The sequence below is a fragment of the Pseudopodoces humilis genome, chromosome 26 (genome assembly GCF_049639895.1).
Source record: "Pseudopodoces humilis isolate 2021_Gansu_Grassland_sample_001 chromosome 26, ASM4963989v1, whole genome shotgun sequence".
Lineage (NCBI taxonomy): Eukaryota > Metazoa > Chordata > Aves > Passeriformes > Paridae > Pseudopodoces > Pseudopodoces humilis.
The window spans coordinates 2,097,609-2,125,604 of NC_142225.1; the positions used below are offsets into that span (position 1 = coordinate 2,097,609).

Sequence of the window (27,996 nt, forward strand, 5' to 3'; positions counted from 1 at the left end):
GAGAGGAACACCTGAACCGTGGCAGGGGTGTTGAGGGGAACACCTGGACCATGGCAGGGGTGTTGAGGGGAACACCTGGACCATGGCAGGGGTGTTGATGGGAACACCTGGACCGTGGCAGGGGTGTTGAGGGGAACACCTGGACCATGGCAAGGGTGTTGAGGGCAGCCATTGCTCCCTGCCCCAGCCAACATATGGCATCAGTGGAAACCTCTCAGCCCAGTTCTGCAGCTCCTCTGATCCAAGAGGGTGGTGGGCACCAGCCCCCAAAGCAAATCCTCTTTTCCTCCAGCTCTGGGCGTGGTTTTAGCTGCTTCCCCCAGCAGATGAGCAATGTGCAATGCCCTGTCCCAAACACCTGCACATGTGGGGCAGCTAAAGGGTGGCTGATGTTCTTCAGGGAATGAAGCACCTGGAAACCTCTGGGAAAGCCCACATGAGGCACCTGTCTGTGTTTCACAGCCCCTGAGCTCCAGCCATGCCAAAAGTCACTGGCAGCTGTGTGCTGTCCCTCACACCCCACACCAAACTCCCTGGCACAAGCAGTGGTTATTCCATTGTTTACTGACAGGGATGGGTTCCTGTTCCAGGAAAGCTGCAGGTTTACAGCCCTCCTGCCTGTTTGTCACAGGGAAAGACAGGTATTTCTCCAGGAGGTACACAAAAGCTTTCAAGGAGCGTGGACAAAGTTCATCATTCCAACCCATCCTTGCAAAGGTGCCCTTGGATTGTCACCCCCCAAGACCCCTCTGGAGCTGCTCAGGGAGACACAAGGGGTGTTGAGGACTTTTGGCACCTTCCCAGCCAGGAAAGGAAATCCCCAGCCAAGCCCAGAGTGATCTTTAGTCATCACAGGAAAAACAGGGAAGAGAGGTCACCTCACACACTCTCTGTGAGCACAGCACAAGAACCAGGGCCACCAGCTGTCACCTACTCCAACAAAACAAAAACCCAAGTGGAAGAAGCAGTGGGATCCTCAGGAGCCATCAGGGCTGGTTCTGTTGCAAAAAAGTGGAGTGGAAAGAGGAGATCAAGAAAAATGCACCCATGGGTGCATATCCCAGGAGTGGCACAGGGCCTGGATGTTACAGTTCCCAAGGAAGGAGATCTGCTGTCCCACCAAAGCTGAAGGATTTCACCCTGAGAAAGATTTGGTTTGGCTCTTCCCTGGAACAAAAAGCATCCTTTGTGGAGGGAAGGATGAGGTTTGGGGGCTTCACTGCACCTTCCTGCTGTGGAGCATTCCCAGGCTGCAGCTTGCTGGGTGCTGGGTAAGCTTTAACCCCCTCCTCTCTTAGCAGGGATTGTGGCCTCCCTTCCTAGCCAGGGTCTCCCCCAGGCTGTGACCTCGCACTCCCTAGAGCTCCTCGTTTCCTTCTCCTCCACCACTCAAATTGTCAAGCACCTCTGTTCTGCCAATGAGCTGGTGATTTTTTTTGGAAGTGAATCTCTCAGCCAGTTTCCCAGAGATGTTGTACTACTGAAACTTTGCCATCCAGCCACCACCCATCCCACCACTGTCCCTTCCTGCCTACTGCCCACTAGCATCTCCAGGCTGCAGCTGTTAGGTAGTTCTGCAGGACCAAGACCAGTTACAGCCAAAGGGACTGTAGTTTCAGGCTGCCAGGAGCCAGTTTTTGTGGAAACCTCATGGTGCAACCACGTGTTTGTGCTGTGCTCACCCATCAGCTGCTGAGCAGCTCCGACTGCTGACCTCTGGCTTAGGAGCCAAAAGATGTTGGGGATGAAATCTGGGTGCCCACAGGAGCTGGTTTTAAATGAGGAAAGTTTGGATTTCCCACATTCAGACCGTCAAACAGCACGAAGTGAGATTTTCGATCTTACAGTCAGCATTTTATTTCCTCTGCAGAAAGCAAAGTGAAAATAGCAGTGGGTATTTTCTGTTTTCATACACGCTCTGTTTCTGTTCACACAGACTCTGTTCACTTCAGGTATTCCTGCTTCAAACTCAAAGCAAATAATCACATATCTGACCATGAGTGGGGTCATATTTGTTACTTTTCACATTATTTAATCACAAAATTAATTACAAAAGTTGTTACCTGGAGGGAAGGGAATTAAAGTGAATACCAGCTACGGGCAACCTTGGAGCCTGGAGCTTCAGCCAGGCCTGATCCAGGCAGGTATTTCAGTACACTCCTAACCTTAATCCCAGGAGCAACCTCACAGGACACAGTGAGGTTCCAGCATGCACCATATTTGCAGTGCCAGTCCATGTTCAGGCTGGGGAAATGGCTCAGGTCCAGAGCAGGATGCTCACAGCTGGGGACAGCACTCACTGCCAAAGCAGAGCAGCAGATGCTCAGCCTGGAGCTTGTGCTCTGCTCAGCTCAGCACATCTCGCTGGAAGATCAGAGGGATCTTTTCCACAAGTTTAGACCTTAAAGACAAGGATTAAAATTTCAGAGCAAAAATATCACATTCCCTCCCGAAGGGCAGGAGAGGAACCAGCAGGAGAGCAGCCCACACATCCACCTGTGCTTTTGGGGCTGGGGGACAGCTTCCAGCTGTGTTTTGCTAATGAAGCCCCAGAGATCTCAGCTTTGATTCACAGCAGGGTTTGAAATCCAGGCCAGCTCTGTGGCCTTCTGTCCAGTAGAGGCAAGAGACACCAGCACTGCCCAGCACAGCATGAGTCTCTCTGCGATGCACTGAAGTGAAGCCACCAAAGATTTACTATGGTGAAACCTCCAGGGGGTCTTCCTTCAAATCTTCATGGTCCTCGTTCTCTAGCTGCTCCAGTTTTCTGGATTTTTCATGGACAACCTCCCCAGGAGTCTTCAAAAACCTGAAATACATTTTTGTGATGACTTTAAGGGCATGTCCAAACCCAGCCCCAAAGCAGGCTGTAAATGCCTCTTTGCTCTCAACAAGGCCAGGCTGGACGGGGCTTGGAGCAGCCTGGGAGAGTGGAAGGTGTCCCTGCCCATGGCAGGGGGTGGAATGAGATGAGCTTTAAGATCCCTTCCAACCCAAACCATTCCATGATTCTGCAATCAGCTGAGTTCTGGAGCTCAGCAGGGATTTGCCATCCTTGGGCTTTGCTGAGAATCCCAGGAAGCTCTGAGGTCCAGCTGGCACAGGACAGAGCCTGGACACAAATCCACTGGGGTATGTGCACAGGAGGATGTTGCTGGATGAAGCAGCTGCCAACATCTGGAGCTCATCACTTTTCCCTGCCCCATCCATGCTGTCCCAGGCAGCTCATTCCTCTGTTCTGATTCACCTCACCTGAACAACAGCTTCTGCCCTGGCTCCTTTTTGATGATGTTCAGTTTGTAGTAGTGTCTGAGTGCTCGTGACATCTTCTCATAGGTCATGTTCATCCGGTTCTGGAAGGAGAAAAGAATTGCTGGGTGTTGAGCAAAAGTGAGCAACAACACTTGGGTTGGGTCTGCATGCAGACATTTGAGGTGGTTTGGGGCATTTGGCACACTGTAGTGTGTGTCCCTAACCCAGACTGGCTTCATGCTTTGCCTTCCAAGGGATGAGAAAGTCCCTCTTTAACCACCAGGCTGGCAGCTCTCACTAAGCCTGCACCCGCTGTGTCCCCCTCCCCAGCCCCTGGGCCATCATCTCTAGGGAACAGGTCATGAAAGGCACATGCAGAAGCCCAGGGATGACAAATTCATTCTCAGGGATGACAAATTCGCTCTCAGTTGCATTTACCTTGTGGTTGCCCCAGAGCTGGGCAAGCCCGTTTGGGTTGACAACGCGGAACACCTTGGCTTCCCTGTCCTCCCACCTGATGTAGGGCTCGTAGCGGCGGTCGGACAGGAGCTGGTACACGTATTCCCACAGCAGCCTGCAGTCTGAGCACGGGGGAGTTGCTGGTCACAGAGCTCCCACCGTGCTCAGCAGCAGGATTGCACATTTAGCAGCGACAATAAACATGAGAAGAGCCCAGAGCTCACACAGGGCACTTTTACTGTGAAATCTCAGAGCAGTTACAATTTTTCAGGTGGGGAAACTGAGCTGGAAAAACATGGAATAAAGGGAAGGGAGACAGATGGGCAGACAGGACAAAGCACCATCTCATTTCCCCAAGGAGCAAGGCTATAAATTCATAATTACCTGCAATTTTCCCATCTACTGGGGCTGACAAGGTAGCAGGAAAAGAGCAGATGGCACCTGGCCTGCAGCTACTCTCTGAGCTGTAGTGGGAGAGGTTCAGTGGCTGCGTGTGGCTGTGGAACAGGGGCTGCTCTGCACAGCCCAGCCACGAGGAAACAACTGGAGCAGTCTCAGCACTGCAGTCTGCACCTGAAAAAAAAACCCCAATAAACACCCTGTGGCTCGTTTTGCAGGTCCCAGACCTTGCAAAGCCCTGAAACAGGAGGGGAGGGACAGCTCAGGGTGGTTATCAGCCTGGGACCAGCCCAGGCAGAGGAGGAGGGTGCTGAGGAAAGCCTGGGATTTTCCTAAGGCTGGAGCAGCAGAAAGTCCAGGAGGGTTAGAGGAGATGGCAGGTAGGGTAAGGGTCAGATGTAGAAGAAAAACTGGAATAAGAAAATGGCCCAGAGCACAGGCACCCCTGGTAAATTGTTGTGGGGACTTAATGTGTTAATTACCTTGCACATGAAACAGCAGAAGAACCCAGGAAAGTGCTCCCAGATCCACCTCCACACACATCCAGCCTCTGACACCAATTCAACCCCACTCCTACCTGAGACCCCCAAGGGCACGAAGAAGCCTCACTGGCTCCCACCAACCTCACCTGGGCCCTGTCCCCACCCCATCCTCTGACCCAGAAGCTCTGTGTAAGCTCAGCCCCGGCACCTCAGCCCTATCCCAGTTATGTTGCAGGACTAGTCTCCAGCAGGGCTGTGCCTCAGCCTGGCTTTGACCCTCCCTGATCCAAATCTCAATCTGCAGGCAGGCTTTTTAGGGAAGTCACAGTCTTGCCAGTTTGCCACAGACCCCCTGGTGCTGCCTAGCACTGGTTCTGACCTGCTGCATCATGACAAACCTCCCAGATGACCTGGACTTTGCTGGGTCTGGTTGCCTTTCTCAGGTGGTGTGGGATGGTTTCAGCAGGCTGAGCTCCAAGCCCTAGGGCTGTGCAACCCACTGGGGCTGCAGGCAGGTTCTGCCTGCTGCACACTGCCATTCTCCCAGGATATTTTACTCCCATCATACCTTCCTCCGTGCTCCTGGCTGTCCTGAAGGGTGAGTTCAGCAAGGGGCTGCACACCAGAGCTCTTCTCTGAGTCTTAATGAACTGGAGTATTTCATAAAGCACATCCCCTGCAGGGAAGGAAACTCTGCTCAGATGACTTTGGATAATGGTTCCTCTCAGGTAAGGTTGCTGAGAGTCTGAACTACACTATGGGGTTATTCCCCATCCCAGAGTATTTAGATAGTTCAGATGCACCAGAGGAAGGACGAGTTGTCCTCATCTCCAGCACTAAACTTGGTCTGCTGGGACCCACCGAGCCCTCTCAGCAGAGCACACCTTGTGCTGGGATGATGCTCACAGACCCCTTGCCCTGGGTCTAACCTGAGTTTGGAGCTCGGTGTCTGAAGTCATCCTTGGTGAGGATGCACAAGGCTTTGCCATTCATTTCAAACTTGCTCTCGTCAGTGGGCCGCAGGGAATATTCCTTCTCAGCCCATCGTAGCCAGTGGATCACATCATCCTTGCTCCACAGGGAGGGCTGGATTCCTGAAATCAGGAGCAGCCTCTGAAACAACTCTGTCCTCAAAACTGCTGAGTGGCAGGTGGGGCTGCTTCTCCATCACATAACTTTCCCTCTATATTAAGCACTCACGGGTCAAAAACACCACAAAGAGAGAAAATGAACCCTGACAAAGCCTTGTCCCCCTTGCCAGCAGGGAATGGTCCCTGGGTTGGACACCATGGCTGTACCCACCCTGTCCCACCCCATGGGAACTCCTTTTTGAGCAGCATTGAATTGCTTAACCTCTACTCACTCAGCCTCCCAGGAAGCCTGAAGATCTCCCCAGTGCTGATGGGTGAGGGTCTGGCCTGGGATGGGGCTGGTAATGACACTGCCACCACAGGGCTGGAAGAGCTGATGGCCACTTTGCCCTGGGGAAGAGATCAGATACATCAGTGGGGGGAAATTCCCAGCTCTGGTCCTGACTTTGCTTTGGAGATGCCTCCACCTGCTCCAGTATTCCCTATCTGGTTTCTCATAGTTCCTCATGTGCTGTCTGCAGGGTTTTCCTCATGCTTTTCCTCATCCCAGCCCCAGGATGGGGTTGGGCTGCCCAAGTCAGCACTAGTAGCCAGAGATCCCTCTCTTTTTCCAGCTCTTTAGCAGAGGAACCTGCCCTCAGTCAGGCTCTGGAGGGGTTTATCCATCCCCACTCCCCATGGCTGCAGGGAAATGGGAGATGGAGTTAAGATTAGCAGAGCCTGCAGTGTCTGTGCTGACTCCCTGTTCCTGCAGGATCCTCTGATGCTCAATGGATGCTCAAGGTTTTAGGAGAGCACTTCAGTTCTTTAGAGCTGTGAAAATAAAGCTGGCAATAGGGCTTTGATTTTGTCTTGAAAACACCACAGAGAGAGAGATCTCTTACTCCATCCCCGGTGATCATTTGGGCATAAGTGGAAATGGCCACCCCATGGTTTAGGGGAGATGCAAGCTCCTCTTGCTCACTGTCCATGGAGTTCTGGCCCCTCAAGAATTACTTTTCCCCCTCAGCCAGGGCATGTGAGCCAGACAGGAGCTCAGATCCTGCTTCCAGCCACATCTAGATCTTGAAATATTACTGGCAGCCAAGCAGATAATGTTTCCCCTTAAAAACCTATTAATGTGAATCCCAGCAATTTCCCAGCTTCACTCACTGGAAAATAACAATTTTGCTGTCAAATGGTATTTTCTGAAGCAGTTACCAGCTCTGAGCACTTCAGGCTCAGGCAGGCTTTTGCAGGTGATTTAGAGCAGCCACCCCTCCACTGTGTGTGCAGGCAGAGGAGCTGAGCTCTCTGAAAATGAGGGGTGAGGAGATGGGACTTGGACACAAATGCAAAGCTGAAGCTCCCAAAATCAGGAGAACAGGAGACAGGAGCAATAGTGCACCACTTCAGGGAAAAATGCTTCCCTGGGAGTTACAGCAGGAGGAAGGTAGCAGGCTGGTGAGGGGCTTTCTTTGGCAGAAGGACCCAGTGGCCACTGGCTGTCACTGGGTTGGATTCAGCAAAGCAGGCAGCTGCATGACAGTGAATGAGAACAGTGAGACTCCAGAATAAACTCTGAGCAGGCTTGGCAGCAATACAAACCGTCTTTCAGATTCACTCTAAGCATTAAGCTATGGGGAAAATGAAAGTGAAAGAAATTAGCAGAGTATTTTGTCTAGAACTATCTAAAAGGTATTTTAATTTTCTCCCTACGGTGTGACTCTTTTACCAATGAGATTTATAGTAAAATCAGAACAAATTGGGTATTTTTTTTGCTCCTAAAGATTTCTAGGCTTTGAGATACATTCTTAATCTTTATTACACTAATTTTATGTTCTTGCTTTTACCTCTGCTTAGCTGCTTTCAGACTTTTCTGAAAATCTGAGATGGCTTTTCTTTGCTTCAAGAGGAAATACTGTCCTTGGGGGTGTTCGAGTGGGAAAGTGAGAAAAAGGGGGGTGAAAAGGAAAAGGAACCCGCAAATGTGTGACAGCAGCTTTTTGCCCAGAACCCAACGAGGGGAACAGAGGCTCCCGGCTGCTTTGGGAGGCCGTTTGGAGGTGGGGAATGGGGTCACCCCCTCAGGGCATGAACTTCCAGCCCTAACTGAGGAGGGCAAATCCCGAGGGGACGCGGAGGAGGGAGGGCGAGCCCGGCCGGCTCCTACCTGCATGGCCGCTGGCCGTGGGCGGCCGAGCCCCGGAGCGCTCAGGTCCCGTCCTCGCGGCCGCTGCGGCGCGATCCTCGCCAAAAACGAAATCGAAACGAGCCGGAGCTCCGGGAGGCCGGAGAGAGCCGGGGCAGCGCCGGGGCCGGCTCGCGCAGGGAACCGTGACCCGCGGCTCGCCTCGCTCCGGGACAGCACCGGTACAGCGCCGGTACAGCGCCGGGACAGCACCGGTACAGCACCGGTACAGCACCGGGACAGCACCGGGACAGCACCGGTACAGCACCGGTACAGCGCCGGGACAGCGCCGGGACAGCACCGGTACAGCACCGGGACAGCACCGGTACAGCACCGGGACAGCACCGGGACAGCACCGGTACAGCACCGGGACAGCACCGGTCCAGCAGCGGTACCGCGACGGGACAGGGCCGGGACAGCACCGGTACAGCACCGGTACAGCACCGGGACAGCACCGGGACAGCGCCGGGACAGCACCGGGACAGCACCGGGACAGCACCGGTACAGCACCGGGACAGCACCGGTACAGCACCGGGACAGCACCGGGACAGCGCCGGGACAGCACCGGTACAGCACCGGGACAGCACCGGTAACAGCGCCGGGACAGCGCCGGGACAGCACCGGGACAGCACCGGTACAGCACCGGGACAGCACCGGGACAGCGCCGGGACAGCACCGGTACAGCACCGGGACAGCACCGGGACAGCACCGGGACAGCGCCGGGACAGCACCGGCACAGCACCGGGACAGCACCGGTACAGCACCGGGACAGCACCGGTACAGCACCGGTACAGCACCGGTACAGCGCCGGGACAGCGCCCGGAAACCTCCTCCTGCCCGGGTCCCGGGGTCCGACACGCCGCAGGAGGACGGAGGGAGCCCGGGACGCCCGGGAGCAGCTCCAGTTCCGGGCTCCATCGTTTTTCTCCACTGGGAGCGGCCGGGGGAAAGGGGGAAAGGGGGAAAGGGGGAAAGGGAGAAAGGGGGAAAGGGTGAAGCTGCGCAGCGGCCCCGGAGCAACGGGAGGTGGGAGCACACCTGGAGGGTGCCCGCCTGCCCCGCGCACACCCCGTGAGGTGTAGCACCACACGGTGTGGGTGACTGGGAGGGGATTGAATGGACTTTGAAGGGACTGGGAAGGACAAAAGTTATACTTGTAGAAACAAAAGAGGCGCTGGGAGGGACAAAGAGAACACTTTTACGAACAAAAGGGGCACTGGGAGGGGACTGGGATAGACTGGGGAGGTAATGGGATGGACTGGGATGGACTGAGAGCGACTGGAATAGGCTTGGAGGGCACTGGGATAGACTGGGATGAGCTGGAAGTGACTGAGAGACTTGGAGGGGATTGAACGGGATTTGGGAGGGATTGGACAGGACTGGGAAGGACTGGGAGGCACTTTTCCGGACAAAAAGGGCACTGGGAGTGGACTGTTAAGGCACTAGAATTCACTGGGAAGCGCTAGGACAGGATCGGATGGGACTGGGAGGACAAGAAGCGTGTTTTTACGAACAGACGGGGCAGTAGAAGGGCTGAGGGAGCCACTGGGGGGCACTGGCACAGACTGGAATGGACTGGGAGGGGACTGGGCTGGACTGGGCGGGCTCCGCTCCCCGCGATGCCGACCCCTCTCGCCCCGCCCCCCATGCTTTCTCGTCTCCAATTGGCCAATTCCAGAAGCCAATCACAGAGTTGGTCCAATCACATGGCTGCGTAGGCGGTGGGTGGGGTTCAGTGGCGGGGCCCCGCCCACCGCTCGCCTGAGGGAGCGGCCGCGGCGGGGACGCGGTGAGTGAGGCCTCGAAGGGCGGGGGGCGGCCCGGGACTTTGTGGGGCTTATGGGGGCCCCTTCCCGCTCTGCTCTGAGCTTCTGGCGTTCTTCTACATCTTCTCTGTGTTTTGAGGGTGGTTACGGGCCTGGGGGCGCCCGCAGTGCGCTATGTGTCCGGAAAAAGGGGTTGGGGGGGGGGGACTTTCCCGGCCCAGCGGGCAGAGAGGAGGGTGCGGGGCCGCGAGGGGCCTGGGGGTCACAGGAAACGTGGGGGAGGGGGCTGAGGGGCTCGCTGGGGGTCACAGGGGCTCCGTTGTTGTGAATGGGTTCGGGAGGCGGCTCGGGGGGTATCTGGGGATCACAGGGGACATGGAAGAGAGTGTGAGGAGATATGGATGAGCGGGCTGGGGGTGTCACAGAGGATGTGGGGCTGAGGGGGTGCCTGAGGGGGTCACAGCAGACTCTGCTGTTGTGAACGTGCTTTGGAGGGGCCTGGCGGCCACTCTGAGGGTGTCTGGGGACAGCACCTTGTGTGCACTGGCCAGAGGGGATGGGGGTGCTGCCACCTTTTTAGTGTTTACCTGCAAAGGGTCCTATACTCTGTTTGGCAGGGGGCTGGGACTGTCAACCCTAGGTTAGCACTGCTTCCTCGTATCACTGACATGTTCGCCTTTTCCTGGGCTGTGTGTGAGGCCGGGACTGTGCCCAGTGTCCTGCAGAGAGGCTGCTGCTGTGTCCACCCACCCCCAGAATGGAACCAGCCTTGCCTTGGGGTGCTGGTTGGTCACACACCACCCTCCTACGTGTGTTCTGGGGCTGTAGGCTGGTGCAGAGTTATTCTTAAATACACTTTTAGGCTTGAGCTAGCCTCCCTTTCCTCCCTCCTTTCTGGTCCCACTGTGATTTGAAAGGTGCAGGTGTTTCTAAGGGGTTTTCCCCTAAATGGGTGAGTGAGTGAGACCTCAGCCCACCTCTGCTCATAGGCACATTTTTGTGTCAGCTGTGATCCTGCCTGTCTCTGTCCTGCCATCTCAGTGACCCGAGGGTCTTCAGGGAAGGGATGATAATAATGCGAACAGTCTTGGGTATGAGGTTTAATAAGACCAAGGTCGAGGTGCTGCACTGGGCTCAGGTCAACCCCCAGTTTCAATCCAGGCTGGGAATGAAGAGCTGGAGAACAGCTGTGGGAGAAGGACTTGGGCATGAGTTGCTCGGGCATGCCCTGGCCACATGTGTTGGACTCAGAACTCCCGGAGCCTGGGCTGATCCCCCAGTGTGGGCAGCAGGGGAGGGGGGAATTCTCCCCCTCTGCCCTACTCAGGTGAGACCCCAACTGCAGAGCTGCCTCCAACCCTGGGGTCCAGCACAAGAAGGACATGGAGCTGTTGGAGGAAACCACCAAGATGATTAGAGGGATGGAGCAGCTCTGCTGTGAGGAAAGGCTGAAATTTGAGATTGTTCAGGCTGGAAAAGAGAAGGTTTGGGGTGACTGTGTTGTGACCTTCCAGAAGCTGAAGGGAGCCTGCAGAAAGAGAAGCTGTTTGCAAGGGCCTGGAGTGACAGGAGAAGGGGGAAGAACTTCACCCTGACAGTAGGCTTAGATGGGATTTTGGGAAAAAACTCTTCCCTGTGAGGGTGGTGAGACCCTGGTACAGATTGCCCAGAGCAGCTGTGGCTGCCCCATCCCTGGAAATGTTCAAGGCCAGGCTGGACAGGCTTGGAGCAACCTGGGATAGTGGGAGATGTCTCTGCCCATGGCAGGGGGTGGCACTGGATGAGCTTTAAGGTCTCTTCCCACCTAAACTATTCTAGGATTCTATAAAACTGGGAGGCTAAAAACCTGTGTAGGGAGAGTGTTTTGAATTGTTTTGCCAAGGTTGCTACAACCCAAATCATGTTGTAGCTGTAGATTATTGCTTTAAGGCAGAAAGTTCACCTGTGGTCCCTGTGAGAGCCTTATCCTCACCTTAGTCCCAATCCTTCCTGCTGGCATTAGCAGCAGTCACACACGGTTCATTGGGAGGAAGTTGTGTCTGGAAATCAATGGGAAGGCTGAGCTTTCGCTGTTCAGGTGTGTCCTTGTTTATCCTGTGCAGGGGCTGTGAGGCTGCACTGCTCACAGTCACCTGGCTTTGAGGGTTATAAATACCTCAGTGCTCAGTTCTCAGAAGTGTTTTCAGTAATCTGAGCATCAAAACGGTCATTTATTGGGGTCAGGAACTGTGGGTTAGTGTGTAGGCAAAGCTGCTTGTGAGATTTATTATTCTCCAGGCTCAATTTCCATGTGCCTTTATTATTATTCTGTTTAGGGAAGCAGTCATCTTTTGCTAAAATAAATGCACTGTTTATAGCATAACGCTGTTATTTACATCATTAACAAATGTTCTTCTGCAAAGCAGCCTGTGCAACAGTTGTCTTTATTTTCCATAATAACATTGATGTTTTGATCTTATGGCTGAAATGCAGCACTTTATGTAAACCCAGTGTAGCCTGCGCAGAACATTGTGTCTAGACCTATTTCAGCTTGTCTTAAAGCAAGTAACGACAGATTAAAGTAAGTTCTGTCATGGAAATAGGCATGTGCTGATTTATTGGTGTTTGTTTCAAGACAGACTAATTTGCAGCACATGAAATGCTTTTTGATATCTTTTGATGCTCTCTTCTGCTGCCAGAATTAAAGGGGATGAGTTTTGTGTTTGATTTGGGCTTGAAAGGAATGATCTTCCTGGTAGGAGTTCATTGCATCATTTTATTTTAGGGAAGCTTTCTGTTTTGTAGTTGCTTTCTATAAATGAGTGGAGTTCAGTGAGCTCAGTCAAGCTGCAGGGGCAGCTAGAAGAAGTTGTAGATGAAAGAACCAAAGTGCTTCTTTCTGTCCTTAACAGTGGTGAGAACCAAGTAGCCAAGTCATTTGAGCTGTTTGATGTCAAGTGCATGTAACTACAGGCAGAGAGAGGGAATATGGGGTTTTCTTGGGGTTGTTTATTTTCTGGAAAGGTTTTGACACAGTTCTTGGAGTGGCAGATAAGAGTAACTCCAGAAGCCTCATCACTGGTTGTACTAACAGAAATGTATCATCTAAGATCCATCTAGGGTTGCTGGATGTTTCCAGTATAAAATCACTCAAAGTTACGCTTTGTTTTCCTGTTCTCCAGAGCTGGCCTTACCTGAGCTCTGCACACCAGTAATCAATATTTGCATCTGCAAAGTATTTTTAACCATCAGACTTGAGAAACTCTCTTACTTCAGCTGATTTGATCTTACCCCAGTCTCTTTGAAGTGCCTTCGTGTTTTGGCACGCTCAGTCCTGCCTTCTCAGAATCCTAGAGGTTTCATAACCAATTGCTTGGAGTTTTCTGTTCAGGATATTGTAACATTTTTTGTGTGATGACTCAGTCTGTCTTTACAGGTCACACGAAGTAAGAGTTATCGTCACATTTTATTATGCTTTCAGCCCTGAGTTTGGGCCATGCCAGAATGTGTTTGTCACTCGACCTCATCTTGAACTCACGCCATGTGCCCATGACAGGCAGTGTTCAGTTCACTGTGTAGCTGTCGGGAGAATCAAAAGTATAATACTGTTTAAAAGTCTTGCTTAAATTCTACTTAAACACCTGAAAACCCATAAGCAGAAAATTTGGGTGTAGAGAAAAGTAAATAACCTTTCATCCTGTGTAATGAATTTGCTGTAAGGCTCCAGTGCTGTAGTTAACACCACCTTTGTCCCTCTTTGCCAAAAGCTGTGATCACCAAGGGACATTGGCCAGGCAGTGGGACTGAATTAATAATTGCATCACAGAGTTTCAGAGTCTGTTTGAAAAGCCACTGCACGATGAAAGTCCAACTCAGCAGCCAAATAACTGGGGGAAGGAGCCTTGCAGCAGTCCTGAAATAGCACCTGTGTGCTCTCTTTGGTGCCTGTGCTTGCCAAAGCCACTGTTGGGAACTCTTCATCCTTCTAGAAAGTCAAATCCTGCCTAATAAATGCAAAGTGAGTCTCCTGAAAGCTGCAGCTTGGGATAGACTCTGGAACTGCTGTGTTCTGCTTGGAGATCACAGAGGAGTTTGTGGATAATGAGCTCTTTTCTTTACAAGAAAAATGCTGAGTTGGTGCCTGCTGATAAAGGTCACTTGAGCTGTCTAAAGGATTTTCTGATTTTTAAATGAGTTTCGTAATAAAAAGTGAATTTAGCTAGAGGATCAGTACATTATTGGCAAGTTTAACCCACATCCAGACAAGCAGCACAATAAACACCTTTTCTGTGGGGGAAAATGTAAAAGAATGGGGGAGCCATCAGCATTTTTTTCTTCACTTTATTCATAAATAGCAGAACCAGAGCTAATGTAAAGTTTAGAAATTACCGATTTGGTGTCATTAACATTTTTGTGGAAATATTGTAATTGCAATATCTGTTTTTTGGGGAGACCTGGCCAGGCTGCTGATGAAAGCCACTCTGATTTCAGGTTTCTGATCCCATTGTCCCCTCCAATTCCAACATGACAGTTGGGTAGTGCTGCTGAACCGTCTTTGCCAAGGTTGGTACAATTTTGGGTCTCTGGCTTTTGGATGGCCTTGCCATGTGAATTATTCACTGAACACCCACCCTCTTGTGAGCCATGACCAGTGCAGAGAAGCTGGGACTTGTAATCCAGGCAGTGGGGAGGGGATGTGTTTTGGGACTGCTACAGCGGGCAATGATTACAGGTACTGAAGTAGCTAAAGTCCTGGGACCTGTGTTCCCTATGTTACTCCATCAGTTTTCAGTACCATTTCTCCTGCTGTGTCTTGCTAGAGTTCTAATTTGCAGTCACAATGTGTTCTCCAGCCTCAGCAGAGACTTCAGACTGGCCCCTGTGGGCTTTGGATCCACTTTTTGGAGCACCAAAGAGGACTAAGGACTTTTGAAGGGCAGCTGGTCCATAAGCATAGGCCTGAAACTGAGAAGAAAAATTAAGGTCTGTTAGTGTTGGAAACAGCATGAACATTGTAGTTGCTGAAGCTCAGCATTCAGTAATTTCTTCTGCAATTTGCAATTGTTTTTTTCTTGCTGCCCTCAGAACAACCTCAAATGTGTTACGTGCAGCTATTAAAAATGGTGTTGATCCATGGATTGCTCCTGGGAGCATGAATGTTCAGCCATTGCTTTGGTTTTGCTACTAAACACACAAATGTAGAAATACCCCTGTGAACTATAAAATGTAACAGTCATATGTATCCCACTGTCAGTGTGACTGAGAATTACTCAGCTTTTTACTGCGAGAATAAAAAGCTGTCTGAGATTCAATACAGAAATAGCCAAAAGAAACAATAAAAAGGAGGTGATGGAAATGGACTAAAGATAGAGAAATGAGAGTGCAGCTCTGTGTCAGGTCTGCCTATGCAATTTGTGAACAAATAGTCTAGATTAGAGTGTATTAGTCAGTCCTGCTTTCAGTGGCAGCAGCGTGTGTTCCAAGAACTGGGAAATGAATGCATTTCCCAGCCAGCTCCCACAAAACAGTGCTATGGCCCTGACCTGTGTTGGGTGTCAGAGTTTAGTCCATTGAATCAGGAAGTTTTTCAGAAGGAAGCAGAACTTGGCAGACACCGAACCAGGAGAACTGCCCCTTGTGACAGCAGCGAGAACTGGTGTGCAACTGTTAATGATTGCTGCTGCCACATGATTTGTATTCAAAGTTTTGGCTAGGTAGCTTTGAAAAACACATGAGGAAGATAAAAATAACAAGGCCATGTTTAATAAAAGAGGGGGTTTTGATACATGTAACTCCTGGACCAGAAAGCATAGCTGAGTCCCTTGGAGCCCAACCCTGTGGCTCACTGTGCTGGAATAGCAGCTGGTCACATTTCCTGAAATTAATCTGTGAGTCCACGTGATGCCACTGAATGTCCTGTAAACTGTCAGGATTAAGCATCTGCCCCAGTTTGAGTGATATGCTCAGTTTAATAACTGTTCACATTATTTTTCTGTAACTGGTGTCTGTTTTATAACTGAATGACTGCAGTTCTCAGGTTATTTGGGTAACTCAGATAAATTGGAGTGAGAGGTCCACAAAAGATGTAAGTAGGGAAAAGGCAGGAAGAGAGAAACTGATGGCAGCAGCAGAGTTTCTGGATGGACTGGAGATGAGCAGGGTGGGTTTTCCAAGTCCCTCAGTTCATGTGCTCAGTGTCATCTGGTGGTTCAACATGACTGGAACAGAGAAAAACAGAATAAGGAAGCATTAACCTCCGTGAAAGTGAGCTCATTTCTTCTTCCTCTGGACAAGTGGATTAAAAATTGTGGTGTTACGTAATCTCTACCCACAGAAAAGCTTCCGTCTGTCTGGAATGTTATCTGCTGTGGCAGTTGGTGGTTATGAATGAGTTCCCTAATCCATTGACAGAAATGTTCCAGCAAGCACTCACAGACTTCCCTGTAGTCTAATGCTTGCTGAGAAGCCCTTGGTCCAATGTCAGGGGCTGATACAGGCTCAGGAGATGGATGTGTACATAGCAAAGGCCTTTAAACTGATAGGGGTTTTGGAAAACAAGACTTTACTGCCTGTGTTGGGAAAGGAATCCAACTAAGGAATAGAAAAGAAATAGAGATTATTAAAATCTCAGGGTTTGATTCGCTGTTAAAATTTAGTTTCTTAAATCCATGGAGTTTCTCTTGTATATATGAGCACAACCTGGCCTTTTTCTGTAGGATCTAATTTTTCTTTTCCCTTTCAGGCTGACTAAGTTACAAATATGAAAAATCCTAAGATTATTCAGTCATGTGCAAATCAGATGATTCAGGTAGATTTAAGAAGTGGCTCAGCTTTAACGTAAAGTACCCAAAGACCATAAGGTTTGGCCCATATCCAGGCTTTGCTGAGATCCATCCTAAGCATGTGTAAATTAGCTAATGTTTGAGTCACTTGGGACAGGCAGGTTTTAGCTTTTACTCTAAATGCTGCTGATCTCTGGACTCAGCTGTGCTGCCCAGCGATTTCAAAGCTCCCTTTGAGTGCGGTCGAAACCATCGATTTGGATGCTGCACTAATGGAGAACAATATTGATCATGAGCATTTCTTGGGCACATGGAAGAGGAGCTTTCTCATTCCCAGTATTCTCTCTTGTTTCACATCCAGTAATGGGGCTGGAGCGTGTCTGCCCCTGTCTCCGCTCGGGGTGAGGCTGTGGTGAGATGGGAAGGGCGCTGTGACAGCTGTGCCACTGCTCCCGGTGTTCTGGGGGTGGAAGTCCCCTCGCAGGGCTGAACAAGGCGGCTCTCAGAAAGACCAGAATGGGTGTGTTTGATGTAAGGAGCTGTGCTCATGTGCAGTTTTGCTGTCAGGCCCAAGGAGTGATAAACAGCTGGGTTAGAGGAGGTCAGCTGGGGATTCTCTGCACAAGATACTGAAGTGAAACCAGTCTAAGGACTTCTGTTACCTTGTGCTGGCCAAGCAAAGGGGAAACTGGGTTTGTTTATTGATAATTATAAAGCTGTGGAGAGCTTTGTGCATTAGCGCTGTGCTATATTTACCTGGTGTTCTGTCTGTCAAATGTCCCTATTACAAAATATTCTTTGCCAAGATCATGGGCCTCTCCTTTTTAAAGTTGGTTTTGAAAATCAATTGTTTTCAGAAAACTGGTTAATATGCCAAGGCTGTGGCACCTCTGTGTGTCTTGACTTTGTGCTGTTAAGTCATTCCAAAAGCATTTTAAAGGTGTTATGAACAGCTATGGGAAATACCACTTCACCACTTGGAGAGTGGAATTATTGCATTTCTGAGAGATGAAACAATTCTTAATGCAGAAAATAGAGTGTTCTCCAGCCTCTCACCCTATGTGCTGCAGACATTTAGTGCTATCTTTAATTAGAAGGCTGTCACAGCTGAATTAAAAATAACAACTCAAAACAAAACCTCCTGTGAACCAGATTGAGAGCCATGAGCCTTAAAGGCTTTACTTCTGGAGCAGCTGGAACCCTGACAAGGAGCATTCCAGCCCCTCGTGCTGCCCAGGCTGTGTCTGGCACATGGGGCTGGAGGAAACGTTCCCCTGCTGGGACTTCTGCTTATGGGAGAGGTGCTCCAGGTTTAGCAGTGAGAGGTGACTGATGTCTTGTGTCTTCAGCCAGACTGACAAAAGCCACCTCATTTCAGGCAGGCCATGTTAAGAGCTCTAAAATGTCACAGTGTGGTCACCTCTGGTCAGGACTGAGTTGAAATCCTCAGGTTAGAGGGAGCTGCTTTTGGGACATTTATAGACCCTTTAGTTAGCATGCTCTGCAGGAAAACCTATCTTCTTGTTAAGGATTTATTAAAACCACACATAAGCTCTGCTGCTGGAAGATGCGAATTAATTTGAGAATCTCTTGGATTATTCAGTAGAAGAGTGAATATTCCTCACAAGGACAGGCTCTGAAGACCATTTCCTTGAAATAAGTAACTTGTAAGAAGTCCTGGCATCTCTTTTGCATCTTATCTTTGAGATAGGCACACAACCAGCTACAGTTTTGACTAGAATATTGCTGGGTTCTTGCTTGTCAAGGTAAAAACAAGCCAGAGAGGTTTGTTCTGGAATATACTTCAATTTTAGAACTTTCCTGTTTCAATAGTGACCTTATCCAGTACCAAAATGGTCACCTTCCCTCAGCACAAACACCTCATTATGTGTGTTGAAATAGGCATCTTTGCTTTTTCAATTTTATAATTTTTTCGGTGGTATTTTCCCTTTTTTACTCCCTCAAAATATGGCTCCAGTTCCTGGCTAATTTTGCTGTAACGCAGCACTAGCCAAATATTTTTCTAGAAGAAATAATGTAATGGAATATTCTTAGAAAGTGTTATAACTATGCTTGACATGTAAAATATTTATCCAGGCATGTAAACAAAGCAAGAGCTGTCTTGCCAATGTCCCCTTGTAAACCTTGGCTGGTTTGAAATCATGAACTGTTTTTCAGTTCTTGAAAATAAGGTATCAGGTTCTCTGCTGAAATGAATTGCCAGAGTGCTAATGGTTGGCCTCACCTAGATGAAATTGTAGCCCCTGCTCTTGCCTTCCTCAAAATAAATCAGGAGGCGTTTTCAAAGAGCTGTAATTGTGCTAAATAAAACTCTTGTGTTTATTTTGGTTTCGGATTACTCAGTATTACTTGCAGTTACTAATGCAGCTGCACCGTGAAAGGAGCCTTATGTTTGTTTTGCTTTTTCTTATTGTCTGTATCTTAATGAGAATTAAACCATGTGTCTGGTTCAGAGAACTCGGTTCTTTCTAAGGACAACACTGATAATATTCCCTTTGTGCCTTAGCTCAAAGGAGCATCTCTGTCCTTCCATAGGAAAATTCATCTTTATCGGAGCAGGCTTGCAGCACCTGTTGTGGTGAGATAGGGCAGTGCCCGTGGGGATGGCAGATAATGCCCCTGGCAGGGACCCGCTGCCAGCCTGAGCCACCCCAGACCTGCTCCAAGATCCCCAGCGCTGCCTGACCACACCTGACTTTTGCCCTTCCGCGCTGGATAGGACCTGGAGTCTCAACCTCTTTCTCAACGTGGCAATATATCCTTGCAAATGCCACTGTAGCCTCCCTGGATTTGTTTCTTGGGTTTGCTTTGAGTTTTTTCATTGTCATTATTTTGAAAGCTCCTGTGACTGCATCCAACTTTCAAAAACGCGTCACCTATTGTTAGTTTTCCGAGCTGCTGCCGTGTAATTGGTTAGAAATGAATGGCAGTTGGAGTTGTAGGGCAGAGTTGTAGCAGATGAGCTGGGAATGAGTGAGCAGTTACTTGTTGGGATCCCTTCCAGAGAAGGAAGGTGGAGTTTGGAGCTGCTCGCAGCCTTTCTAAAATAAGAGTCAAAGCAAGTAGGTGTTTTTTGCCATGGGTGAACTGTCAGGTAACTTTTTGTATCAAACCAAAAGCTCTGTAAATGAGGAGGGGAATTCTGGTTTAGGATATTGTCTCTGCTGAATTTTAAATTTTTACTTAAATTAATCAAAACTTGTGTAGTTCAAAGCACATTGATAACATACAAATGCTCATCTCAAGAGATCCACAATGGACAGTTACTGTGCTAAAAACAAATGGGGTAATTATAAAAGCTAATTTATAAATTATGCAAATTATGTAATTTATATATAAAAATATATAAATCTATTATTTCTCCTGATGATGGCCACCAGCCTCACCTGGTGTGGGACAACACTTCTTGGTGATAAGAGGTTCTTGCTGTTTACATTCCCCCAGCCTCTTTACCAGGCCACAGGAGCTTTATTGCACCTGTTTCTAGACATATGAGAGAATTGGACATTAAAGAAATAAAATCCTGCCCCTAAACCAAAAGTAATAACAAGTTTTTGCATGCAAAAGTTAGTAAATTAGTCAGTTTGATTTGTTTTCTATGTTGTATCACTTGGTTTGTTTTTAATTAAGAGCTCTCCAAAGGCATCTTTCATTCAGACTTGTCAGGACACATATGCTTTATCACTGGCGTGAGTCAGGAGGAAAATAATTTCCTGCCTGTTTAGACTCTTTGCATTAAAAATTATATATTATTGATGATATGTAATCTATTTAATTCTGTTGTTTTATGAAATTGTGTTTGGAGCAGTCTCTGAGCAATCCAGCTGTATCTTAGTGGAAAGCAGTCAGAAACAGAATTGATTGATTGACTGTTAGAGCAGACAGAGGGTAACATTTCCAGGTGACATAAACATGTATTGCTTTGGCCATGGAAGCACTGAGGGAAAGTGGTGGTTCTTACTGAGGCTCTTCAGCAGTGTCCATATAACTCATTTTATCCTCACTTACTGTCAATTTCCTTGGGCCCAAGTCCTAGGGCTCCTGAGCTTGGGAATCCATGTGCACAGACTTATGTACATAACCAAAAATTCTGGTAGCTGATTCCTCTCTGCCTGTCTAAGGGGTTTGTGGCAGGAGGGTGTTTTACCTAATGACATCAGGGGTTTAATAAAATTGAGCCTTTTCTACCACACAATTCCTGCAAAAACTATCTGAATGAGGAAGCTGGAGAGAGAGGGAGGATTCTACTGAAAAGAGACTTAAAGCTCTTATGGCACAGATTATATTCAAACTCTCCATTAATCAGCTGGAGGGACTTTTAACCTGAAATATTTACATGAATCAGCCGCCCGGGCTTTGGGGGAGTGACCACTGCTGCTCAAAGAGTTTAAACTCCGAAGCTTTGCTATGCTCTGGTGCTTCCCTCTGCTCCGGCAGGATTTCGGCATCGCGGTGCAGGGAGCACCGAGCACGGATGAGCCGGCAGTAAGTGAGGGGTGCTTGGTAGAGGGGTTGCTCCAGAGTTACACCAGGAAATGTGGGTGATCAGTTCTGCTCAGAACTTCTGGTGACTGCAGATGGATCAGAGTCTCTGTTAGAACTCCCTCAGAAATACCCTTGTCCTTACGCTGTTTGCTGCAGTTTATAATTGAAAAACTGGACTTCTCATAATATAAATGCAGGAATTGAAATCGTGGGAATTTGGAACCAATTTTGATTTAACTGCCTAAGAACAAAAGTTGAGAAATAAAAGCTTTTTTAAATCCAAAGGGATAAGGCAGCTCTTGCTTTTATGCCTTGCTGAAGTACGTGGGATTTTCTGAAAGCTTTATAAGTACTTTTGCAGCAAATTGTAGAACAGAGATCACAGCCAAACTCTGTTGTCTGCTGCACTTACTCCTGTTGCAGGCTTTCACCAGAGTATTTGTAGCTTAGTTTAACACAGGTGAAGAGAAAGTATAACTCACAGGTGTCACCTGCCTTAAAACTTTATTTAACTCAATATTGTTTATTTTAGCAGGGAACATTTTGTCTCTAGACAAAAATATTCTGCTTATATTTGCAACAGCTCATCTTTTGCCACAGTTTTTTTTCCCCTTTTCCCTGATCAGATCTGCATACTCCAACCTTCTGCCAAGGAAGGAGGTTTGTATTCTATATGGGCATGTCAGCTTTATTAAAAGTGCTGAATTTCATCAGATAGCACTGACAAAGCTGCCACTGCCATAGTGGTAAGAAGGTCTTTATGAGGATCAAATATAATTTTTCAGATGACTGTCTTTATTCCAGTAGTGTGAGGAAATACCCTTTACAGTTTGCTTGGGTTTGCTCTCTAACATGAGTATCCTGGGCCTCAGAAGGAAGGAAATAAAAAAGCAGTAACTTGTTGCCATGGTCAGGAATTTTGCTCCCGCGATGGGACATTGCTGGATGCATTTCATCTGTTCTGTTGATGAGGCTGCCACGGTGTGACCTTCCTATTTTGGGAAAGTCTGCAGTAGGTTACATCCAGTTAATAAATCCGTTATTTTACTGCCATATCAGTCTTGGTGATTGTAAATTGGCAAAAGAAAAGCTGCTGTGAGTGTGGGGCAATGATGAGGGGTCAGTTCAGTGCATAAACTGAGTGCTGGTGGTGATAGAAGGACCTGGTGACCCCCAGGTCTTAAATCAAGGTGTGCAAGTGCAGTGTTGAACACTTAGACCCATATTGCCAACTGTAGTTTTGAATTGCATTTGTAGAAACAGTGGATTTTTGTTGAGCCTCAAGTAAATGAGTAAGTCAGTAAACTTTGCTAATAGTGCAGCACTATGCACAGAATGCAAGAAACAATCAAGCACTTCATCAGCCTCCTTGCTATCTCTTGCCAACATTTTCAAGCTGTCCTGCATTGCATCAGGCCTGCTGGACATTATTTTCCATCTATCATTTGAAGCCAGATGGAAAATGAATCCTCTGTATATTGATAGAGTTATTTCATAACAAGGGAAAAGCTTTTTGTCATGTGCCTGTGCTGGTTCAACCTATAAATCAGCTTTTATTGTCTGCTTGTGTTTGGAAAATGAAATGAGGATCAGTAGGAGGTTTGTGAAAAGCACGTGAAGGCTGCAGTCAGATGTTTCTCACTCTGGTGCAGTCCAGGTGAACGCACTTCCATGTTGTGCTCCAGGTGTATCTACAGGTGCCAGGGAGTGGCAACCCCACACCTACCAAGTCTCACCTTGCCCTGTGCATCTCCCTTGGTGCAGGTGCACAGCGCAGTGCTTGGAGCTCAGCCTGGAAACTCTGATTTCCCTGCCTGGGAGAGAGCTAAAGAGCCAGGCTGGGAGAGTTGGGGATGTCCATCCTGGACAGGAGAAGGCTCCAGGGAGACCTTAGGACCCCTTCCAGCGCCTAAACCGACTCTAAGAGAGCTGGAGAGGGGTCTGGGACAAGAGCCTGAAGTGACAGGACACAGGGAATGGCTTCCCACTGCCAGAGGGCAGGGATAGATGGCATATGGGGCAGGAATTTTCACTGTGAGGGTGGGGAGGCCCTGGCACAGGTGCCCAGAGCAGCTGTGGCTGCCCCTGGATCCCTGGAAGTGCCCAAGGCCAGGCTGGACAGGACTTGGAGCAGCCTGGGACAGTGGAAGGTGTCCCTGCCCATGGCAGGGGGTGTCTCTGGAGGGTCCTTCATAGTCACAGAATGAGCCACCAGGTCTGGTCTAATTTTTTAATAGAGGAGAACATTTCACTTTTTGTCTTTCTTTCTACCAGATGAGTTCCTGTCACTGCACAGCCCTCTGGAATATCTCCCTGTAACTGGGAAGTTTTTATTGCAGGTGAACTGAGCTGACAGGCAGAATCATTTTTTTTTTCTCTTTTTCTCTCTCTCTCTGGGAAAGTCTCCATCTGATGATCAGAAGCAAATAGTTATTATGAAAATTAGAAGTTGGATTGCTACCTACTTGTCAATATTATAACTTTTCATATCAAGTTTGATGGCTGGTTTTTTACTTAACCGATATTACCCAGCCCAGGGGAGATGTTATCTCCGTGCTGCATTCCCTGCTGTGGTTTATATCTTAACAGTGATTCCTGTAATCCTTAGGTACAGGAAACACTTCTCCTTATTTATCTTAAACCCATGAGATTGCCCTTTTGCTCTCGGAAGTAGAAAGTCAATCATTGCTAATTTGTTTCTCTGCTTTTATATTTAGAGAAACTTTTGGCATATTCTAAGGAGACCTTTTAAGAATTTATGCTGGTTTTGGCTGATATAAAGTTAGTTTTCTTCCTGGTAGCTTGTAGGGGGCTGCAGTTTAGATTTTAGCTGGAAAAAAAGAGGTTGATAACACAAGTGTGTTTCAGTTATTGCTGAGCAGGGCTCACACAGAGCCAAGGCCTTTTTTACTCCCCACCCACCAGTGGGTTGGGGGTGCACAGGAGCTGGGGTACACAGCCAGGCCAGCTGACCCAGGGATGGATGTTCCATTCCTTAGGGCATCAATCTCAGCATATAGAGCTGGGGGAAGAAGGAACAGGAGGAGATGTGAGGAGTGATGGTGTTTTTCTTCCCAGGTGATGGAGCCCTGCTTTCCTGGGCATGGAACACCTTCCTGCCCATGGAAAGTGGGGAATTAATTCCTTTTTTACATGCACAGTTTTTGTAGAGTCATAGAATGCCAGACTGGCTTGGGTTAGAAGGAACCTTAAAATTTATCATATTCCACCCCCTGCCATGGCAGGGACACCTTCCACCATCCCAGGCTGCTCCAAGCCCTGTCCAGCCTGGCCTTGCACACTCCCAGGGATCCAGGGGCAGCCACAGCTGCTCTGGGCACCTGTGCCAGGGGCTTATCACCCTCACAGGGAAGAATTCCTTCCCAATATCCCATCCATCCCTGCCCTCTGGCAGTGGGAAGCCATTCCCCTTGTCCTGTCACTCCAGTTGATTATGAGCAACTCTCTGGCGTCCTTGGAGCCCCTTCATATCCTGGAAGGTGCTGTGAGATCTCCACACAACCTCCTCTTTTCCTTTACCTATTAAAATATCTGGATCTCAACCCACAAGTTACCCTTCCAGTTCTCTCCCCATCCTACCAGGGAACAGTGAGCACATGGCTGTTTGGGGCTCACTTGCCATCTGGGGTTAAACCAGGACACAAATTAAAGCCAGGCTTTAGCCAGTATGGAAGGACGTGCAGTTCCATTAGAAATCCATCTTGTTCTCAGTGTAGGACTGTGGAATTAGGTCAGGCACACCCTGCGTACGCATGTTTCCTGCTTGCTCATATTTCTGAGAATAATTGTACATGGGAATGTTTTTGTAGACTTAAAGGAGTGTTGTCACCTTAAAAATTAGTTGTTTGGAGTTTTATTTCAGTCATGATGGTTAGGCTGTGGTTTAGGAAGAGGGGAGGATTGTTCACCAGCTGATTCACTCACTGCTGGTTCTTCCTCACCGTTTGCAAACCAAATGGTGAAGTAAAGACACTCATTTCCACTACTTTACTCTCTTACATCTTCTCTCTTGCCATGCCAGATGACAGTGAAACCCTGTAAAAGCTGTCAGGTCTTATAGCAAGGGCTTTACTTCTCAATGGATTTTGGCAGCTAGGCTTTTCATGATTTTTCTTTGAAGTTTCTGTGAAGTTCTTCATACCTAACTCTATAATGGCTCTTTAAAAAAAATTCCAATGATAAGGAATATGTCTTTATAAATATAATGGAATATTGTATTTCTGTAATACAATAAATAAAACCCAGAAACCAGTACATTTGTACTGATGTCCTTGTTTTCTCTTGCTTGATAAGTGTGCCGTATCTAAAAGAGTTTTCTCTGCTAGCCACGTTGCAGCGTTTCTTTTCACAGCACACATAACCTTGGTCATGGTGCTCTATGCAAGTGAAGCCATTCAGCTCTTCCAGTACTGGCGTGAGAGCTGAATGCATTGGGAAGTGGCTTTGGAAGTGCTTTAGATTCCTTAGGGTGGGGAAGGATAACGTGCTGAAAATGTCACAGCCTCTTTACATTCCAGAACACTTCCTTAAGGATTGCAAAGAACAGGGATCAGCCTCTTTATCTCTGCAAAGCATTTGCAGCATGAATTGTTTGTACCGATGGTGCATTGCAAAATTAAAGTGTTTCCGCTTTGTGATTAAAAACAATTTACATACGACTTCCATGATCTTCCCTCAGCAAAAGACAAGGCTCTAGACAATTTCAAATAGAGATGATTTCAGTGGGACTACCAGCACAGGGTCTGGAGAACAGAGATGTTTGTGAAGTTGCACAGCTCATTCTTGACATTATTGTCTTCCAGAGGAAGGAGGGGCCCACATGCTTCAAGTCTGGCAAAACCAGCAGGCAGAGCCCGATGGGAATTTTGATTTTTGATTCTGATACTGATTCCTTCAAAAAAAAATTAAAATTCCAGCCTTTCTCTCGCTGGAGGAGTTCTTTCTCTGCTCTTTAGTGCTCAATGTGACATGGGGCTTTTGCTGCTCCTGAGTGCCCAGCTCCCACAAGTCACAGAGAAGAGAGGAAAGACATCATCAGGGTGCCTGTTCACTGCTCCTGAGCCATTCGGTGCTACCAGCCAATTTACACTTCCCAGAGGGTGGAAACGTTCGTGGAAGGAGCCCTCTAAGGAGGGTGGTAACCTGGGAGTGTTTGTCCTGCTAGCACAGGGGAGCTGCTGGTGCAGGGCTGGGGAGCTGAGAGTGAACGTGCTCCAAGTCAGAGTAACACCTGAGTAGGCAGTGCGCCTGCTGCTCTCATCCTGAGGATTAGGTCTCTGCCTCTGTGTCCCTGTTTTCTCTCATAAAATGCTTCCCTGCAGTGCTTCCCAGGGCTCTTAGGAGCAACGAGCAGTTAATATTTGTAAAAAGCTTTGAAGCTGAGTGGTGCTAATTATTATTTATAAGCATTCATTCTCACCACGGGTAGTTCTCCTTGATCCTGGGCATGAAAGGAAAACAGGACATTTGTAAGCTGGTCAGGCAGGAGTTTGGCCTTGAAGTCTTTATGTACTTGTTTCCCCACTGGGTTCTGGGTGTGTTTGCAGTACATTTGTCTCGTTAAATGACCAGTTTGGGGATTTGTTGTACCAGCCAGATGTGCCAGAAGATCTTTTCTCATTTCCCTCAATTCTGCTGACACACGACATGCAGGGTTTTGGCATGCTAAGAGGGGCCAGGAGACAGGGAAATGCCATCAGCCTGAGCTGGGTTGGATGATCAGCAGGACTGGATGTTCCACTTCCAGGAAAGAGGAATGTCAGATCTTATGCTTGGGAGAGCCACCACATTGCAAAGAGCCGCTGTTTTTAGCAGGTTTTGCTGGTGCTCAACTTGGTGTAACAGAAAAGAAGGGGGAGAAAAGTGTCAAACAGCTGGGGCATTTTTTCCCTGACAATCCTGTTTAGCAGATTAAGTAGCAGAAAGGGGGGAATGATAAGGGGAAATCGGTGTATCATAGATCCTGTGTAACTGGTGATAGTTCTGTAAATAATTTCTGAGCTGCTGTTGTTAAGGACTCTGCTGAAGGGTGTGCAGGGTCTCTGCATTTAATTCAGAGCTTGAGGTGATGAACAAAGATTTCGACATTTGCCCAACCCAGTTTGGTTGTTGTGAAATTCAGTCTGTTGGTGTTTCGTGCTATTTGACATCACTTAAATGGGGCTTGTCAGGCAGCGCTCTGGGGAAGTTATGGAGTCTTAAGTGTCCCTGAACAAAGCTGCTCTTTGCCTTCATATACTCTGCTTATTCATCTGATTTCCTGCCTAATTACTCCTCTCTGCTGAGTAATGCATTAAATAATCAAGAGATTGTTCAGGCACCCCAAGGGGAGGTCGTTGGCAGAGCTGCAGCAATTGAGCACTCCTGGAAGAAAGGGGCCCAAGAAGTAAATTTTATGCTTATCTTGTTTTCTTAATGGCTTTCATGTCAGCTCAGAGTAAATTCTGTTCCCTGGTGAGTGTGGTAGCATCAGCTTTGTCAGGGATATTGTTTCAATATAGGAAACTTAATGCAGGGGAAGAGAGTTCCTGAGCTACAGCCCAGTGTGGTGTCTGTTCCTCTGAGCAGCCTGGGCTAGTGGGAGGTATCCCTTGAGATGCTTTAGAGTCCCTCAAACCCAGAGCATTCCAGGGTTCCTCCTAACAGCCAGCAAGTCTCAAGAATGACTCCTCTTAAGGGCTTTCCCTTAGAATTAGGGTTATGATTGTATATGTGCTCGACAAGGGTATTCTTTTCCCCCTCTCAAAATACTTTTCCCTAAGTAAATCAAACTGCATTTTAAAGAACGTGTTTTGGCTTTCAGTGCAGGTACCAAATTTTAAAGCATTTTGGTTCAGATTACAGATTGCAGAATGTTCTGAGTTGAAAGGGACCCGCAAGGATCATTAAGTCCAACTCTTCAGTGAATGGCCCATGCGGGGATTGAATGTACAACCTTGGTGTTATCAGCATTATGCTCCAGCCAATTGAGCTAATCTCAGGGTCAAAGCATACAATGTAATAATTCAGTGAATGTGTTTGAAATCACAATATTAGTTGTATAAATACTTTAACATTTGCAGTCTTGAAAAATTCCATTTCCTCACAATA

General features: G+C 48.2%; 2 protein-coding genes across 6 annotated transcripts in view; one reads left to right on the forward strand and one right to left on the reverse strand.

The window, feature by feature from the left end:
• Positions 1-1,904: 1,904 nt before the first annotated feature.
• Positions 1,905-7,920, reverse strand: ETV7 (ETS variant transcription factor 7). 2 transcript variants are annotated; one of them, XR_001331977.2, is made up of 9 exons: positions 7,836-7,920; positions 5,956-6,073; positions 5,522-5,686; positions 5,161-5,268; positions 4,096-4,284; positions 3,691-3,833; positions 3,253-3,353; positions 2,497-2,809; positions 1,905-2,401 (listed from the first exon to the last, which is right to left on the reverse strand). XR_001331977.2 is itself a non-coding variant. In XM_014258928.2 (8 exons), exons 1-8 carry the CDS (start codon positions 7,839-7,841, stop codon positions 2,698-2,700), a joined length of 942 nt encoding a protein of 313 aa, XP_014114403.2. In that variant the 5' UTR covers positions 7,842-7,920; the 3' UTR covers positions 1,905-2,697. The 2 variants fall into 2 exon arrangements, 1 of the variants encoding a protein (XP_014114403.2); XM_014258928.2 differs by having other exon boundaries at positions 1,905-2,809.
• Positions 7,921-9,553: 1,633 nt separating this feature from the next.
• The window catches only part of KCTD20 (potassium channel tetramerization domain containing 20), a 29,598-nt gene continuing 11,155 nt past the window's right edge, over positions 9,554-27,996 (forward strand). The window contains exons 1-2 of one of the 4 annotated variants that reach the window (XM_088066969.1): positions 9,593-9,642; positions 14,090-14,161. Coding sequence is in view for 2 of the 4 variants with exons in the window: in XM_014258946.2 (XP_014114421.1) it covers positions 20,876-20,886 (11 nt within the window). In the remaining 2 variants the exon portion in view is untranslated. Of the gene's footprint in view, positions 9,643-14,089; positions 14,162-20,749; positions 20,887-27,996 lie in introns of those variants that run through there. The other 3 variants (XM_014258948.2, XM_014258946.2, XM_005530157.3) reach the window with 3 other exon arrangements.